This window comes from Synchiropus splendidus, chromosome 17, assembly GCF_027744825.2.
Source record: "Synchiropus splendidus isolate RoL2022-P1 chromosome 17, RoL_Sspl_1.0, whole genome shotgun sequence".
Classification (NCBI taxonomy): domain Eukaryota; kingdom Metazoa; phylum Chordata; class Actinopteri; order Syngnathiformes; family Callionymidae; genus Synchiropus; species Synchiropus splendidus.
The window spans coordinates 16,350,773-16,367,947 of NC_071350.1; the positions used below are offsets into that span (position 1 = coordinate 16,350,773).

The 17,175-nt window shown below is 45.5% G+C and overlaps 1 protein-coding gene across 2 annotated transcripts; it reads right to left on the reverse strand.

The window, feature by feature from the left end:
* Nucleotides 1–1,289: 1,289 nt before the first annotated feature.
* Nucleotides 1,290–15,196, reverse strand: jakmip2 (janus kinase and microtubule interacting protein 2). 2 transcript variants are annotated; one of them, XM_053847055.1, is made up of 24 exons: nucleotides 14,833–15,196; nucleotides 11,030–11,276; nucleotides 10,457–10,711; nucleotides 10,159–10,401; nucleotides 9,563–9,772; nucleotides 8,122–8,220; nucleotides 7,916–8,062; nucleotides 7,713–7,853; nucleotides 7,571–7,627; nucleotides 7,226–7,348; nucleotides 7,035–7,163; nucleotides 6,766–6,849; nucleotides 6,633–6,695; nucleotides 6,469–6,567; nucleotides 5,399–5,500; nucleotides 5,072–5,125; nucleotides 4,935–5,000; nucleotides 4,796–4,864; nucleotides 4,654–4,731; nucleotides 4,446–4,496; nucleotides 4,044–4,196; nucleotides 3,903–3,968; nucleotides 3,698–3,774; nucleotides 2,862–3,010 (listed from the first exon to the last, which is right to left on the reverse strand). In XM_053847055.1, the coding sequence occupies exons 2-23, from the start codon at nucleotides 11,156–11,158 to the stop codon at nucleotides 3,724–3,726; spliced, it is 2,469 nt and encodes an 822-aa protein (XP_053703030.1). In that variant the 5' UTR covers nucleotides 11,159–11,276; nucleotides 14,833–15,196; the 3' UTR covers nucleotides 2,862–3,010; nucleotides 3,698–3,723. The 2 variants fall into 2 exon arrangements, with proteins under 2 accessions (XP_053703028.1, XP_053703030.1); XM_053847053.1 differs by lacking the exon at nucleotides 3,698–3,774 and having other exon boundaries at nucleotides 1,290–3,010.
* Nucleotides 15,197–17,175: the final 1,979 nt, after the last annotated feature.

Below are 17,175 nucleotides of genomic sequence, written 5' to 3' on the forward strand. Positions count from 1 at the left end.
CTGAAATGTTCACGCAAAAAATAGATTAACAAATGTAAAATATTCAAAGACAAATACTCTTATTGCATTAGAGGGAGAGAGTATATATTTCATATTAGATATTTATATATATATGAAAAGAATGACGTTATATTTCGTTAAAAAATATGTGAAAAGTTTATAAACTATAAACAAAAAAACTCTTTAATTTAAAAAAAATCATCAAAACTTTGTGAATTTATTAAAAATGTCAGTCAAAACTTCCGTAATAAAACTTAACAGAATAAAAGTGTTATTTCCAACAGATTTTTTTCTTCTGTCGGAGAACTGCTGATCTTAATCCAGAATGTCCCATTTGTCATTTTCGCCTTTTCATGAGAATTTAATTGAGAGTGAGTGAAAAGTGCAGGAAGCGAAACGTCAGCGACTGTTCAAAGTAAAACCCTCCGTCAGCGTGACGCAGGTTTAATCTTGCAGCTCGAACAAAATGATTCGGCAACTTTGAGACAGCTAACACTGCCGAGTCATGACAGTGGCATGAGTCAGCACCGGCAAGGTAACAACAGACAGCGAGGGACAGACTTGGGATGCAGGGAAACCAACTTCACTGGGGCTTTTCAAACCATCTAGGACGGACACGGAAACAAGGCCACGTCCTGGCACTGGGTGAATCCTGCCGGAGACAAAAGCTCTGCCGAATCCCCAGTTCATCCAGGCATGATGAAACAATGGCAGATACGAGTCTGGGAAGTCACTGGCCCACAGTCGACTGACAGCAGAGGCCTCACAGGCGAGCAGGAACTGGGTAACTGGGTCACGATTTAAGAGTCTGAAGGTGGAGCGAAGAAGAGGGCGAAACACTCCTTAAATTCTGAATCATTTTCTGACTTAAAGAAAAACATCAATGAATTATCACAAGCCTTCACTCAACTTTCCACCTCAAAAACCATCTTTTACAGCAACATCACTGACTGGATCAGTCAACAGGGAACCTTCTTCCAGCCGCTACACTAAGATGGAGACCTCAGCTGAGAGATTCTCGAGGAAATAAGAGCCTGGTCTCTTGGCTCAGCTCTTTCCTCCCCATGAAACAGGCTCCATCATCCGTTAGCCTCTCTACTCCACATGAAGCAGCTGCGCTCGGCCACCAGCAGCTGAACTTGCACACTCTCATCCAGCCAACAAAAGCAGCTGCTGCTTAAATGAATCCTAACAACCTCACAGGACGTGAGGTCATTGTTTAAACTCACTAACACAGGAGAGAAATGAGATTAGCCAAGAGAAAGATTTGCTGCGAGGGCACCACACACGATCCACCAACAGAGCTGGAGTCAAAGGCCATGGATTTTATTTATATTTTTTACAGCATTAACCATGAATCTAGATGACAGAACGGTTGATATTCGGGTCGGAAGACAGAAAATGAAAAGATGGCGGCAAATAAAACCATAGAAGAAATGAGTCCCAACAATGGTTGAGAGGGGGAAAGTGCATTTAAGGCAACTGCTGGACAGCAACGTTAGCACAAAAACAGTTTTGATCATTCCCCTGTGAAGTTTAGGAGTGGACTGTAACAAAAAGAGTCCAGCGGCGAGCCACGCCGAAGGTTGTAAACGCTCAGTCGTAGGAAGATGATGGCAGTTTGTACGACGTGGTGTCTAAAGCCTGAGAGGTGAGTGGCACGCTGGCGGGGTCTCGCTCACGCTGATGACTTGTTCTCCGACACAAGGAAGCAGGAATCACTGGTTGTTATTTCAGCCCCAGAAAATTGGACAATGAAGTGAGGGACTCTCTGTTGCGAGACCTTCGTTTCTGTGGGGCGTCCTTCCATCCTCAGCCACTGAGTGGTCCACATCGATCTTTTTATCTTGCCAGTACACTGGGACTTTTCAGTTTGGACCCACTCCAGCACTTCCACGAGCTTCTCCAAATCCACAGAGGTGAGACGAGTCCACCGTCAAGATGGCGTCAGGAATGATCCGAGTACCAAGCCACTCTGCCAGCGGCCGAGAACGAACATGCAGCAAAAACGTCACAGTGTGGTCCTGATCCAACATCTCTCTCAGCCTTCAGACAACCACCGCACCAGAACACTTGGACAACTGAAACCAGTTTGTTCGGGCGGGAGACAGCGCTCCCTGCTGGCCAACTGAAGCATGAATGAACGACGAATGGCACTGACTCCACATTCATGATCCGGTTATAATTTCCCCCAAAATAAAGTGGATATCTGCAGCCGTCACCACAATAAATCAACAACAAAAATTGCTCGAGCTGCATCGGCGGGTGGGAGGGAGGTGGGCTATTCACAGAACTGAGAAAAGGGTAGTTACTACGTGAAATAATTCATACACATGTACATATCAACAGAGGTGTTTACATATATATCTATGTTACAGCATAGAATTTCTGGGATGTAATATGTGAGCGCTTTAAAAACAAACACAGCAGACAAACGTTTGCTGGTCTTTGAGAAACGAAATCATCTCCATGATCCGCAGGTTGAGTCCAGCGTCGCTCCCTTGTCCCGCACCTCTGTGGCGCCCTTTGAATCGGGAGGGTCCAAGCAGTCCGAGTTAGCACCGTTCAGTGGGTAAAGAGGAGAACAGGCCGCCTCTGATGATCCCGTCGCTCTCATGGGCCCTGAGTAGACTCGCTCGCTCCCGCGCGACTCCAGCCGGGCGCTTTCACGTGCGCGACACGTGTGGCGACCCTGTGCGGCAGAGCGATGGCTTCCCAGGCTTTGGTTTGGATTGGACAGAGTCTCTAAGAGTTTAGATGCAGTTGTGTTCGCATGCATGTCGCCGTGTTCGTACATTCCCGAAAATCCTCCAAACCGCAGCGTGGACGTCATCCTGAGAATCACAGTCCCGGCCAAAGTAAAAAAAATAAAATGAAATAAAAAAACACGCTCCCACGGCTCCGACGCACAAAACGTCCACCGAAAACTGACAGCAGCCACAGTTCCGTGTTTATCCCGAACATAAATAACATCGCAGTCACAGACGACATCTCCACGCTGACACGCACCCTGGAATACAAGACAGAACCTTTCACACTTCTGTCTCTTGGACTGCGGTGAAGTGAGGGAGCAAATGTGTCTCAGCAGACTTGGGAATTTATATGACGTGGGAATTTCTTTTGTGGAATATTTCTGCACTCACTTCATTCACAATGGAAGACACAAACTTTTCCTTTCAAAATCTGAGATTGAGCTGTTTAGGAATTCCATTTAATATGTAAAAAAATGTAAAAACCAGTCTTCACTGTTAATAATAATAATAATAATAATAATAATAAATAAATGAAAAATGAAAAGTGAAAAAGTTTAGTGCAAATAAATAAATGTATAACAAATCTGAATTCTGATATCTAAATATTTATTTCTTTTTACACTCATTTTACTTTAACATTATTTTTCTTTATAAACTGCTTTTTTTACACATTGAAAACGGAATTAAAGTCATTAATTCAACTGTATAATGCTCAAAATGTAAAGGAAAAGCCTCACTGTGAATGAATTGATTGCAACAGTAAAACATAAACTTCAAAGTCTAGTGAGAAAATGTTGGTCAGAGCGAGCAGGAGTTCAGAAGACATGAATTTCTTGTCACGTGAGTGCGGAGTAGAAAATGACATCGTCGCCATCTAGCGGTCACAGCATGAATGACAGGTGGTTAACGGCGAGGAGAGGCGTTCTGAAGCCCGTTGGACTCACCTCAGCTATGGAACACTCCAAAGACCTCAAGGCCAGAGGATGAACGCGAGAGAAAAGAACAAGAATAAAAACAAAAACTGCAAACGGGGAGGAGGAAGAGGGCCGGACAAAGACAGGGAGGAGTCAGTCAGCTTGTTAGTATCAGCAGAGACAGCGAGAGTGAGTCCACGTAGACTTTCAGAAGGTCTGTTTGAGGAACACCTACCTTCTCCTCCAGGTCTTTAATCTGCCTCCTCTGGATTTCGGTCTTGTCTTCAAGATCCCGAATTCTCTGCAGGCACCAACTCAGTGGTCATTGAAGGGTTCAGTGAAGGAGGTTATGATAGCAGTAGAGCGCAACACTGACCTGGTGCGCCTGGTGCAGCAGCTCCATCCTCTCCTGCAGAATCTGGCAGTCATACTCGCGACTCTTCCTCAGCATCTGCCTCCTCAGCTTCTCCACCGAGGTCCGAAGCTCATCCCTCTGATGCTCGTCCAGAGACTGTCCATACTTGATCACCTGCAGAGGAGCGGGGGGTCTGTCAGGGAGGGACCCAGTCAGGACCGTAATCCTCCGATGTTTACTGCTGCCATGGCCCATGGGTGACCAGCCCATCACTGTTACTAGCCATGTTTGGCTGTCTCGAGGACCAGAGACAGACAGGCAGTTGTTTCTTGCTCTCTGTGGTAGAGATCGACTCCACCCACTTCAACCCCATAAAGGCAATAAGCAGCAGAAGTGAGTGTTTCATATGTCAGACGTAACCACCTTGTCTTGCTGTAGGGAGTTGTACAACGTTGCCTCCAACTCCTGGATTTGCTGTGGAGACACAAAAGTTTGCATCAGTTCTCTGACCGAGGATCAGGTAGGACTCTTGTGGGGAGGCTATGAGTTGGACGGAGAGGGTCTAGTCAGTGTCAGTCGGCGAGACAAGGTGTGTCAAACAAACATGGCGCCCGGAGGAGGATGACCTCACCATGTAGGCCTGGTCCAGCGCTTGCTTCCTGTAGTCCAGCTCCTCCTCCAGGTACCCTTTCTGCTTGCAGAACATTTCCTGGACACAGAGGTCACGTTGAACACATCGAGGTCAAAGTTCATCAAAGAATTTCGCCACTCACCATCTCGATCTCCAGGTCCATCATCTTCTGGTGCAGGGCAGCTTCCGTCCCTTCTATCTGCTGAATCCACTAGAGGGCAGCAAACACAAACCCAGGTGAAGCACTGCTAACCCTACTAGTGCAGCAACTTCATGCTGACCTTCTCTGCCAGAGACAGAACCGTGCTGGCCTGGATTATCGCCACCTGCTCTTCATTTCTTAAATTCTGTAAAGACAGTAATCGAAGGTTGTTAATCTGAATGAAGAGTAATGAGTAGAAGTGAGAGGACCATTTACCCCGTTGTCTCCCAGGATATCTAACAGCTTGATGAGGTCTGGAATACAAACGTCCTGCGAGAAGAAGGAGACAAATATGAAGGCAGGGCAGCTGGTAATAAAGACGGCTCCTAATGTCCAGAGTTGTGTGGCGGTTAACTGGCGCTTTTATCAGTTCCACTGGTAAATAAAAAAATCTAAGGGCAAGGGACAGGGGGCGCTGTTGCAACGTTTATTTGGCCCATTTAATCCGGAGTCCCGTTTACCATTTTTGTACAAGCACATTTTGTTCTCTTTTACCTGAGAAATTGACTTCATAAACAGAGTTATTGTCATGCTTGTCTGCACCTTCACTCCCTCTTTCATGCAGTAGATCTGCAGGGCGCTGACTCCCTCAGAGAAAGGATGCATCCTCAGGTGGTTGAATGGAGGCGACCTCCTCTCCCGCTCCTGTGATGGGAAGACAAACGTCATGTGTGATGTCGCCCTACGACTGAGCGTTTACAACCTTCGACGTGTCACACGCATGTCATGTGATCAAATCGGCGTCAGACAAGACTGGCAGTCCTTTTTTTCATGTGTCTGTGACATGATTTTTAACACTTTATGATGCGTCTCATGACAAGACTGAATCATACAGCTGCGCAAGTGTCTGATCCTTAATTGAATGAGTCTGTCGACGAGGTTAAATCAATTCACTCAAGACGCTTCATAGCCTGGCCTCCAACATCTTGTTAGAGTTAAACTAAGCTTCAACTGTGCAGTGTAAGATTGTCAGTAAAATACAGTGTTCCAGTGAAATGAATTTATTTTGACTTTATAATGAATATAATAGACAAAACATCGCAACTGTGCGAAAGGATGGTGTGCATCGCGGGACCTGGCGACACGTCTGAAAACTCTCAAAACGAAACCAACATGAATCTGTGTCTCAGTAAGGAGTCGTGTTCTCATTGAAAGTTTCTCGCATTAAAAACAGCTATGAAACTATGATAAGAAAGCGATTGTAAACGTGCCTTAAGACGGTCCACTACAACCGTCTAGGAAGTAAAATAATCTGAAAACGTAGCTGCTTATGGCCTTGAGCGTAACAACCTTCAACATTTCGACACAGTCAGCATGGAGAGAATCAGCTGTGTAATGTTGACAGAACACCACTAAAAGAATCCAAGTCATATCTGCGGCATCACACTTTAAAAATACCCTTCTTTTTCTCTTTCAATGAATTTCTTTGAATTACTTCCCAGAAACCTGGAAATAATTTTATAATAATTTGAATCAGTTAGTCAGGAATCCACAGAACACACCGCGAAACATTAAACATGAACAGTGGAATGACTGTTGAAGACGATGCTGCTCGGTTTACAGCGATGGGGGGGGGGGGGAATCTGTGGGAAAAAAAACAAGGTCATTCTCACCTCTAGCTCCAATATTCTGAATTCCAACAGCTCATTCTGGTCCCTGGAGTCTTGGAGCTCCTGCTGCGCCCGACTGTGCTCTGACTCCAGCTTTTCCACCTGGACGGACCAAAGGAGGGAGGTGACCGACTGCCTGTTTTCACTAGGTGGGATGTGAATCAAACCTTTTCAAGCAGCTCCTGATTTCTCCGTAGGAAAAGCTGCTTCTCCTCCACCCATCTGGAATCCTGATGGACACATCTTACATTTACACAACCCTCCTTTCGTCTTGCAGCTCCAAATACTAGCAGGTCAAACCTGTCCTTTCAGGGTCAGCTCCTTTTCCAAGTCCTCGATTTTGGCTTTGTACCTGAGAACATCTGCTTGAAGCTGCTCCTGCGCCTGAAAGACAACCGCGACGTCAAAAGTGGGGTGTCCACACCTTGTCTAAAGACTTCATATTTGACTGATATTTTACCACCGTATAAACTGAAGTGTTCAGCGAAAGAATCATTGCATACAGAACACTTTTCCCGTGTTATTTAGAGTGTGAATTTTCACACATATAACTGACAGTGGTCATTCACCTTAGCCTCCATCTCTGCATCCAGCAGACCTCCCTTGTGCTCCTGCAGTAGAGCGTAGGCGCGCTGCAAGGCCTGGTACTCTCTGGTCAGCTGGCGGTAACGTAGCTCTGACTCTTCGTTGGCCAAACCCTAGCTCCGCGCAGACACCTGGATTTAGAGCCTTCCACGGCCACGTGACTCTGAATACAGACCTCCTCCAGGTCTTCATCTGGGGTCGCCGGGGTACGGTCCATCCTGAAGGAAGCCACCGAGGACGTCTCGGAGTCCATGGATTCTTCGTCGTAACCGAAGAATGTGTCGACGACGATGTGCCTCTGCCAAAGAAACCAACGTTGGTTTATCGCCCCCTGCTGGCTATATTTTAAGCTTTTTTTTAATTCATTTGATGTAAGGAACAGCAACATAAATAGATCCTAAATGAGGTCCAGAGACTTTTAAAGTTACACACTCACACATCAGTCACTCTTTCCACCTCCAGGATGAACTATTCGAACTGTGAGAGAGTTTGTGCTAACAGTTGATGCTAACTTCAGTACCTTAATTGACCTTGAGCTCCTTTTATGTCTCTTCTTCCTGAGCAGTTTCTCCCGGTCCTGGACCCAGAAACGACCAAATACATCCTCCATATCACAAAATCATTTTCACAAAATCACAAACAGGAAGATTGATGATACGAACCCGTGTGAGTTCGTCGATCATGGTCTGCTGCTCCAGGACCTGGAGCTTCAGAAAGGCTATTTCCTGGTCGTCTTGGGCTTGATCCAGGTCATTAAGAGACTTCAGCTTTTTCAGAGGCGGATGGGAGCCGATCTTTTCCTTCTGTGAAACACAACATCGCTCAACAGCTGACTCTAATGCAGCGGTAGAAGCGGCAAGCCAACCATTTCTGCATTCTCTTTGGTCAAAGCCTTGAGCTTCTCCTCCAGCTTGTGGATTGTCTGGGTCAGGTCGTCGTTTCTTTTACTCATCAGCCTGTTCTTCTCCAGCATGGGCTTGCTCTGCTTCTCTGACTCCCGGACGCGCTTCAGCTGCCAACACAAACCTGTGTTAAAATGCGCACAATGACATTTGGTGAACACTGGAATACCAGTTCATTCCTCTCATCGACCAACAGCGAATTCCGATCCTCCAGTTTACGGATTGTTGAGTTGAGTTCTGCGACGCGTCTCTGATTTCTCCTCATGTCCTGCGCCACAACAAATACAGTTAAAAACAACACACATTTACTAGAGCATTTCCAGCTTGTGCAGGTTGGTGGATTCATATGTATCACCAGCTTCCCTGCTGTCTTCGCATTTCCTTCAAGAGTCTAATGGACCTTCCACTGCAGAGACTCCGTCACCTTCTGAGTATGTCCAAGAAAGATGCTTGAGCCAAGTGTCTTCCCTCGATACAGAAGAGCCACGGTTCTACTCTGAGTCTCTCTTGGATGGCAAGGAGCTAAGCTTGGTTCTCCCCGGCGTGTGGAGTGTCTCCAGTCCAGGGGATGTTTGTCCCTGTCTAAGGGTCCAGACCTCTTGATCAAGATACCTGGTCTCCTCCACATGAGTCAGGACAACACATTCCACCCTTTCTCGACTGAGAAATTTGAAAATTAAATTTGAGTAGCTGATCTTTATCCTAGCATTAACGTCCTGAAACCCTGTGGTCAGACAGATCCACGTATGATTCGTTCATTCGATTTTCTTTGTGAAAAGAAAATCAAAATGATAAATAAAACAAAATAATGGCTCAACAAATTCCATAAAACAAACATTTTGTGCAGAAAACAGAATAGCAAAACCGGATAATTGTAAAAAAAATAACCGGCAGTAGTTAACTCTTGAAAAATAGCATTTATGTGTGTGCCTATTTGATCAATAATAGCTGGAAAATAGTCACAACGAAAATTGAATGAATCACACACAGACCCAGACAGACCACGGGGGGGAAGGGAATGGGGACGCCGTTGCTCATGGCTACAGTGGAAACACATCATGCACTCAAAGCAGCTGCACTGATGCGACACACTAGCTCACGCCTTCATTCATTTTATAAAGCTTGTGACGCAGCCGTTTTAGAGCAGGGGCAACCAAACTATTCCAGATGCAGGTTTTTGCTCCAACCAGTCAAGCACACGCAGATTAGCCAAACACAACCTGACACAGGTGCCACTGACTGACCATGAAAGGAAGTCGGCATTCAGCCACCCTCAGATGCCCATCAACCATGAAGAACTTTACTCAAAGGTAAAACCTTAACATGTGACACATGGGCTGCCGGAGACATCCACAACGTCTAATCTGCTTAGCAACAAGGAAATTTCATCTGGGGGGAATGAAATGACAGCATTAGTGGTCATGAGCTGACACGCGGCAGCCGTGGAAATGGGATGTTGTGACCTTGTTTAGTGTGCGAAACTCCTGCTCCTATCTGGGAAACTCATCTGAGCAGTCCGGTGATGACCTTTCAGAATTAACGGGGTGTTTACAGCGTTACAGAGCTTTGGATAAACCATGATCAGATAAGGAACGGTGTCGGGTGCTCACAGGGCTTCCACAGTGCTCAGCTCCGTCGCCAGCTCTGCCTGGAATCTCCCTCTTCGGGCTTCCCAGGCCACACTCGGCCTCTTTGGCCAGGAAAAGCTGCTCATCAAGCGCGTCTTTCTGAAGCTGCAGCTTCTGCAGGAAACCCGTGGCAGACTCCAGCTCCTTCTCCAGGGAGAAGATGGTGCGGTCCTTGGCCTTGATTTCATCCACCTGCACGACAACAGTCAAAGGTCAGGACGTAATTCATGTGAAACTCAGACAGAGTGGATGACGATTCACGGCCCTGGACGCTGAGCCATTCTAAACACTTAATAAAAGTGGTGTGAAAGCAGTGACAGGGAGATCGACGTTGCAGTCTCACGCAACATTTGATGATAAAATATTGAGAGCAAAATGGCATTATGAACAGTTTCACTCAACTGGACAAGCCAAACTAAGAAGGGTGACGTTTCATTTCAGCCCAGTCTCGCCCCCCCAGCGTGACGCCTCAGGGTCTTATGCAAGCAGCTCTTCAGGTTTGAGGTTAGATATCCGACCCACTTGTTTTTCAGGAGAGCAGCTCTCCCGTCTTCGCTGGGCGCAGCGGCATGACCTACCAGTCGGCGGATGTCACGCTCACAGTCCCACTTGATCTTGGAGATCTGTTCTTGGTGCTGCTGGTGCTCCACCCGCAGGTCTCCGGCCTTCATCTTGTCCGCCTGGATCATGTTGCTGAGAGCTTCGTCTGTATGCTTCTTTGCGTTCTTCAGCTCCACAATCTCCTGCAGGAGCTTCACTCTCTCCTGGTCAAAGAAGCGGCGTGCGTCTTCTTTGGCCTCCAGGGTCAACGCCGTCCGGACCTGAGGCAGAGAGGCAATGAGGCAAAGCTTGACACGTGCAGACGGGGATCCTCACCTTCTCCCCGCTCCCGTCTCGTATGGCGTTTAGAGCCGCTTTGAGCCTCTGGTTCTCCTGGTCTTTGATTTTGGCGTGGCGGGCAAGCTCCTGCTCGTGCTGGCGCGTCAGGTTCTCCCTGAGGGCCTGGAGCTCCTTCTGCTTCTCCTCGTGCCACTTGGCCCGCTGCTCCGTCAGCGTGGCGGTGTGGCGGTGCTGCTCCTGCTCTCGCACTCGCTTCACCTCCTGCACCTTGTCCCGCTCCAGCTTGCTCACCTGCCGGGAGCAGAGCAAAGATGTCTTGGTGAAAAATCTTTTATTGCGTTTACAAGTTTACAACATGTTTTCAGGCGAGTGAATACACACTATTACATGCTCATGACACGACAAGAAAATTGAAATGATGACTAAGTAAATATGTACAAGGAGACCCGAATGACTGAGAGCAAAAGTTCATCCATGTTGCTTCACGCCTGCAGAGGCTGTTCATTACTTATGTCACATGCATCATGTTAACATGTGCTCTGTTTAAACACACATAAATAAATGAAAGCTCTTCTTACATAAGTGGACCATCGCTAACAGATGTCATACCTTGCATTTCTCCTGGTGCAGCTCGATCTGGATGTCAGTCAGCTTGGACCTGAGATCTTCATTGGCTGCCTGCAAGGCAGAGATCAGGGCTTCGGGCTTCTCGCCCTTTGCACGACCTTTCTTGGCCATCGGTTCAAAAACTAATGGGTTTCTTGGAATGCTTTCATTGGGTCTTCAGAGAAACTAGCCGCGGTGCTCCTGATGTTTTCCCAGGTCCTCCTCTTCTTCATTCTTCCGAACGAAATCACTGCAGAGCGGCAGAAAACAAGATGAAACAACACTTACTAGACATATTTCAACTCACCTTAAAACTATTTAAAGCAACCACACAACCGCCCTGAGAATCACCACAAAATCCAGGCAGTATCTGTTTTTTCCGTGAACTTTATCATTTTCCTCTCTTTAAATCTTCAACTTTTTTGGACTTTTATTTCAATGGTTCTGTTTTGTTTCTCCCCCAGGTCATCTCTTCCACCTGTTCCATCATTTTTTGACACAATCGAATTGTCTTTTCCATGTTTTGATTATGTTTCCCGAGATCAATTTGTTCTTTGGTTTTTACTGGTGCTGCGTCGCAGGAATCTGTCGATCGAACAATACAAGAGAAGCGATACGACACATTGAGTAAGCAAGAAGAAGATGAAATAAAGTGTCCCAAACTTGAGTAGCATTTACGCCTTAGCTGCAGAGCTACATCAGTTTGTTGGGTTTGTGGGTTTATTGTGTTCCACTTCCAAATGTCATGACTTCTGTCGGCTTGAACACTTGTGAGTTCTCATCACAAGGCGCTGAAAGGGACAAAGAGCAGTCAGAAGCTTCGATAAACTTGAAACATTAGAAATATCTATATTGTAGATGTAAAATATTGATATGGTATTGTGTAGGGCTGGCTATTTCCAACAACCTCACCATACGTATCACGTTGCTCAGGTCATGATACATGTGTACCCCCACACATTTTTAAGAAAACAGTCTTGTATGTCCAATACGTAGTTGTTGCATGGAGCAGCTTTCAGAGAGCCTTCAGGAAACTGTATGAAAGAATGTGAAATATCGATTCTGACGCCTCCGCATCGATACGCGTATTGTTACGGTTACTGGTTTTCAATGTTTTGATTTCATCAAGACATTTTTTATTAATTTTTCTGGGTTGGAGAGATTTGTCCTACATGTTTGAGCTTTTCATTGCAGAAACGTTTTGCTTTTCAACAGTCACAAATCTGTAGTATTTTAATCTCCACCATTGAGGTGATTCACTTGTCTCCAAGATTTTCCATTCTATCCAGGAGACATTTCTCTCCAGACCTTCTGTATAATTTGGCTTTTGTGTGATCAAGTCAACAAGTTTCTTGTTTACACTACATTATATTAGTGGTATATGTATTATATAACACTATACAAAAACAACACCATCAAAAGAGCACAAACTGAGCCACGACGACAACCATGGGCTTTCAAGCGATTCATCTGGTGTTTACATGCAAGCAGTGTAGAAAATCCGTTGTAACTTATTTAGAATGAATGAGCATGTGTGACGAGATGAGAAGATATCAACGGAAATAATCATAATTGCATTGAGAAGCTGAATCAATTCTCCTCAGTGGAGACATCAATCTGTTAACTATTTCTGTAGACAACATCACATGGCCAGACAGGACGACATGTTTGGATATTTAACATCCCAACAAAGAGCCGTTCAAGCAGCAAATACTCGTCTTACTGGTAAGTTAAACACCCATCTGACTGGAAATATTCGTCTTACTGGTAAGACAAGTGTGTAACTACATCATAAGAAGTCAAAGATATGCCTTCACTTCTCACTGACTTCTCAATGTTTGTTGCCATTGGATTTCAAGTCTCAGGTGAGAAAATGCTTGTTTTAACCTGCCAGGTGAATGCTACTTTAATGCATCATACCCATGCGTTTTCCTTGTTTTTTCAGTTTTTTTTGGTTTTTGTTTTACAGCAATCATTTATATGATTTTATGATAGGCAACATACGTTTTAGGAGTCCTAAATAAGAACCACCAGAGTACAACCACACTGCTAGAATCGCCTAACTTTAACTACCTGGTGTTAATTCATCACTAAAACTGAAGGGGTCAGTTGAACCAACAACGGTTCGAGAGTAAAATATTCATTACTTTTTTCAGTAGCAGCACAGAAGGCAAAAGAATGGAGAGGGAACGCGTACATGATTTTTTTCAAAGAAAAAATGTGGTCAACAATAAGGTTTTAACAAACTATATAATTAGGTCCATAGAGTATTTATTATTTCAATTTTATTTAATGAGTAAAATGCCTCATTTTTAATGAAATCTAGCAAGTTAAAACCATTTATGTTGAAGCTAACGCAACATAAAAAAACAATCATAATAACAGGAAAAACAATTGACTAAATTTGAAAAATATTGAATTGTATTTTTTTTTAATTGGGGAAAAAACAAACTCCAGATGTTACATTTGTTGTGTGGGACAAAAGGGTTTAAGATCAGGTGAAAATACCAATTTGAACAAAGAATTATAATAGTTTTTTCAATTATGCCCCAAAACAGTTGGTATTTTGTTTCCATTTATTTGTATTCAGTGTTTTAAAATATATACTTGGCTCTTGTGCACTTACATTTTAAAATCTGGGGTTTTATTTGCTTTCTCAGTCCGAAGGGTTCCCCACCCAGATATAGCAGTGAAAGAGCCCAGGTTGATGCCCAAAACACTGCTTTCAGAAGGCAAAAGAATGGAGAGGGAACGCGTATATGATCAACCAAAGCCAGTCTAAATTCATGTGTGGCACCAAAATCCAGACAACCTTCAAAGAAGAAATGTGTTCAACTTTGAAGCAACTATAAGGTTTTACCAAACTATATAAGATTAGGTCCATCGAGAATTTATCATTTCAATGTGTTATTAATTTCTTCAGTGAGAAAATGCCTCATTTTTAATGAAATCTAGCAAGTTAAAAAAACATTTATATTGAAGCTAACGCAACATGAAAAACTATCATAATAACAACTGACTGAATTTGAAATATATTGAAATCTATTTTTTTTATTGGAGAAAACTCCAGATGTTACATTAGTTGTGTGGAAGACACAAACATTGGAGCTAAATGAAAACAAAAGGGCTTCAGATTTCGACTATTACTCTAATAGTCATTTCCATTATGCACAAAACAGTCTTCTGTTTCCATGTATTGGTATTCAGTATTTAAAAATATACAAGTGGCTCTTGTGGAATCACATTTGCGTTCTCAGTCCGAAGGGTTCCCGACCCAGATATAGCAGTGACTGATGCCCAAAACGCTGCTCCCGTGCGTTTGTGTGTCAACCCTTCCTTAACTTGGCGACGCTTGTGGAGCGTGAAACCATCGCCGCCGGCCCACATCAGTGGTCAGCAGGGCTGTGTGGACGGGACCAGGCCAGCGTGGCGGCCGCAGACATGGAGCAGCATCACCTCACTGCAGCCTCCTCCCAGCCGGTGACCGGCTCCAGCAGACGGGCTTATACAACAAGCAGCAGCAGCAGCAGCAGACGGACGCCAGAGGAGCATCCGCCGAGCTGGACAGCCATTTAGAGCGAAGCAGCCTCGCTCGCAGACCTCCTCCCCATCACCGCTGGGCCGCAGCTTACACACTCGCCCCTCTGTTTCCACTCATAAACCGGCAAATTTGACCATTTGTCGTCGTGGTTTGGAGCTAATTGCCCGGAAAAAAAAAATGTCGGCTGCAAAGATGACTCAGGCCTGCTGCCTCTCACTGTGGCCGTCGAAGAAGAAACACTGCACGTTAGCTTAGCTTAGCTTACCTCGACAACACTGCGGTTCCCCGGAGCCTAATCTCCGTGAAAAGCTCTCCAGAACATGCTGGTTTCAGGCGGGAATCCCCGGCTATGTCCTCAGCATCAGCAGCGGCGGCAGCACCTCGGTACAATGGCCGGCGGTGATGATGCTGGGAGCCCCGCCCTCCTCTCCGTGCAGCCGGGATGAGCTCACTGACTTCCAGCAGAGGAACCTGCCGCGACCCGCAGTCCGGCTCTCCCCAAACTACCACTGAACCCCCGCTGTCTCACAGCAACAGAGACCCCGCTTTGTTCATTATTATCATCATTATCCATTTAACTGAACGCCACTATTCCAAAGCATCATCTATGAATCGGTGTTAAGTCAGCGTCTGGAGGAGTTATGCCGTCACAGAGCTTTAACACTGGTTGAGACAAACCACGGAGCCAGAGTGGAAATGACATCACTTCCTGGTTCAGCCACACTGGTCACCACTACTCTGCATCTGTGAGGAAGGTTCAAAGTCAGAACCTGGCGAACAAGAGACTTTGGTTCTACATTAGATTTGGGTCAGAGTGGTAATTTTTGGTTGATAGATTTAGTGTTTCAACGTTTCAGCGGTCAGAATTGGTTGAAATATCCTCGCCTGCAGTGCTGCATCCTGAACATTCACTGTCTTTCTGTTGTCTGGCGACATATTGGCGCCGATGAATTGGAATCATATTTGTCAGCGTATCCAACTGCATTTCCTTTTGATTAATACCAGCCGCCGGGAACTTGTTTGGAGCAGCTTTTTGGACCCCATTGTTTTACTAGCACGCATCGCTCTGAAAATCAGGGTCAGGTTTCGAGCACGCTGTGTTCTTTTTTATTTCAGAGTGTCACCTTATCTACTTGAAGTCGGAGCATCACCACTTCGATGTTGATAGCGGTTCTTTTTGAGCATTCGAACGTGGCATGACCGTTACATTTTATAATTCATCCTGGGAAGGAATGTTCCGAGACACTGCCAGGTCAACTGAGACACCATCTCTTGTCATGTCGGCGGTTGACTCCCTGAAGCCTGCGACCACAGGTGAGAGCAGGAACACGAGTCGTGCCTTTCCAATCCGCTTTTCCATTTACTGACAAAACACTTTAAAGAAACAAGATAAATAATCCGTTCCAGCATTTTATGAACTGACATTGGGCCATGCAGAGAGTCAGATGGATATAAACTACAGTGGTACCTCGGTTCTCGACCACAATCTGTTCCAGACAGCCGTTCGAGAAACGATGTGTTCGAAATCTGAATCGATTTTGTAGGAGTGAATGTCGAGTGTGTGCTGCAGGTGGCTGTTCCTCTATGTGTGTGGCCGCTGCATGTGGGAGGGGTTGCCGAGTGAGTGAGGTCTCTCCAGAAGTGAAGAGGTGCCCGGTGCGTGTCCAGCTCTGAATGTGCGCTTCTGTGCAGTTTGGCTGTGACAAAGTCATAAACCAAGTCAGGCTCTGTCCCAGACTGGCCTCATCCCTGTCCCAGCTCCAGCCCACAACAGGACATCAAACCCTGGAGTGAGCGCTCCAGCACCTCCCCTGTGACACTGGAGTGTCACAGGGGTGGAGACAGGAAAGGTTTTACACCTCAGTATGAAGAAAAAACAGTCAGTAAATGTAGCTAACGGGACACGTCTGCATACAGAGGCTGCGTTATACACAATAACAAAGCGCGTTGTGGGTCAGCTGATCGCTCCGCGCACGTTATGTTTTTCCGGCTTTTTCGGAGGTGTTCGAGTTCTGGATTTTTGTTCAAAATCCGAAGCAAAAAAATCTCAATTTTTTTTTCAAAGTCCGGTACGTTTGAAAACCAAGGTATCACTGTATTTTAAACCCAGCCTTAGTTGTGAAAGCATCCAGAAAGCAGTCGACTTTCTTGTTGCATTTCATCTCAAAACTGATCAACAGATCTCTCGGGCAAGTCCACTCTCAGGCCCGTCCTTGACGCGACATTGGCCCCTTAAGAGTCCAATTCCACCCCACCATTCAGCCAACTTGAACCCTTCCAGACAAAAAGGTTTCTCCTCTGCTGTGAGGGTCAACACCACAAGAATGTGCCCTTCAAGCCTTCAGAGAGTAGGACAGCAGACTCCCCAAGAAGACAAACATGAGGTGGGGGCAGAATTCCCACGCTATTCCCAGGGTCCAGCCCGCCGCTTTAATCCTCCTCTGTATATTTGCTTACTTAATGAGATCCTTTAGCTCTGAAAGCGGCTCAATATGACACTCATGGCGCTTGTTACAAGTCAAAGACAGCATCAACGATTTCCTTCAGTGTCTGTCCTCGCAGTAACAGTAGTCTTTGAACCAGAAATGGCGCTTTAATACGGCTCACT

What these genes read in the sequence shown, in the direction of transcription:
- jakmip2 (XM_053847053.1), bottom strand. Translation starts at nt 11,158, where the DNA reads ATGGCCAAGAAAGGTCGTGCAAAGGGCGAGAAGCCCGAAGCCCTGATC. An exon ending in CAGATGAAGACCTGGAGGAG is followed by an intron (nt 7,164 to 7,225) that starts GTCTGTATTCAG and finishes GCGCGGAGCTAG; the next exon opens with GGTTTGGCCAACGAAGAGTC. An exon ending in TCAGAATATTGGAGCTAGAG is followed by an intron (nt 5,501 to 6,468) that starts GTGAGAATGACC and finishes TTCCCATCACAG; the next exon opens with GAGCGGGAGAGGAGGTCGCC.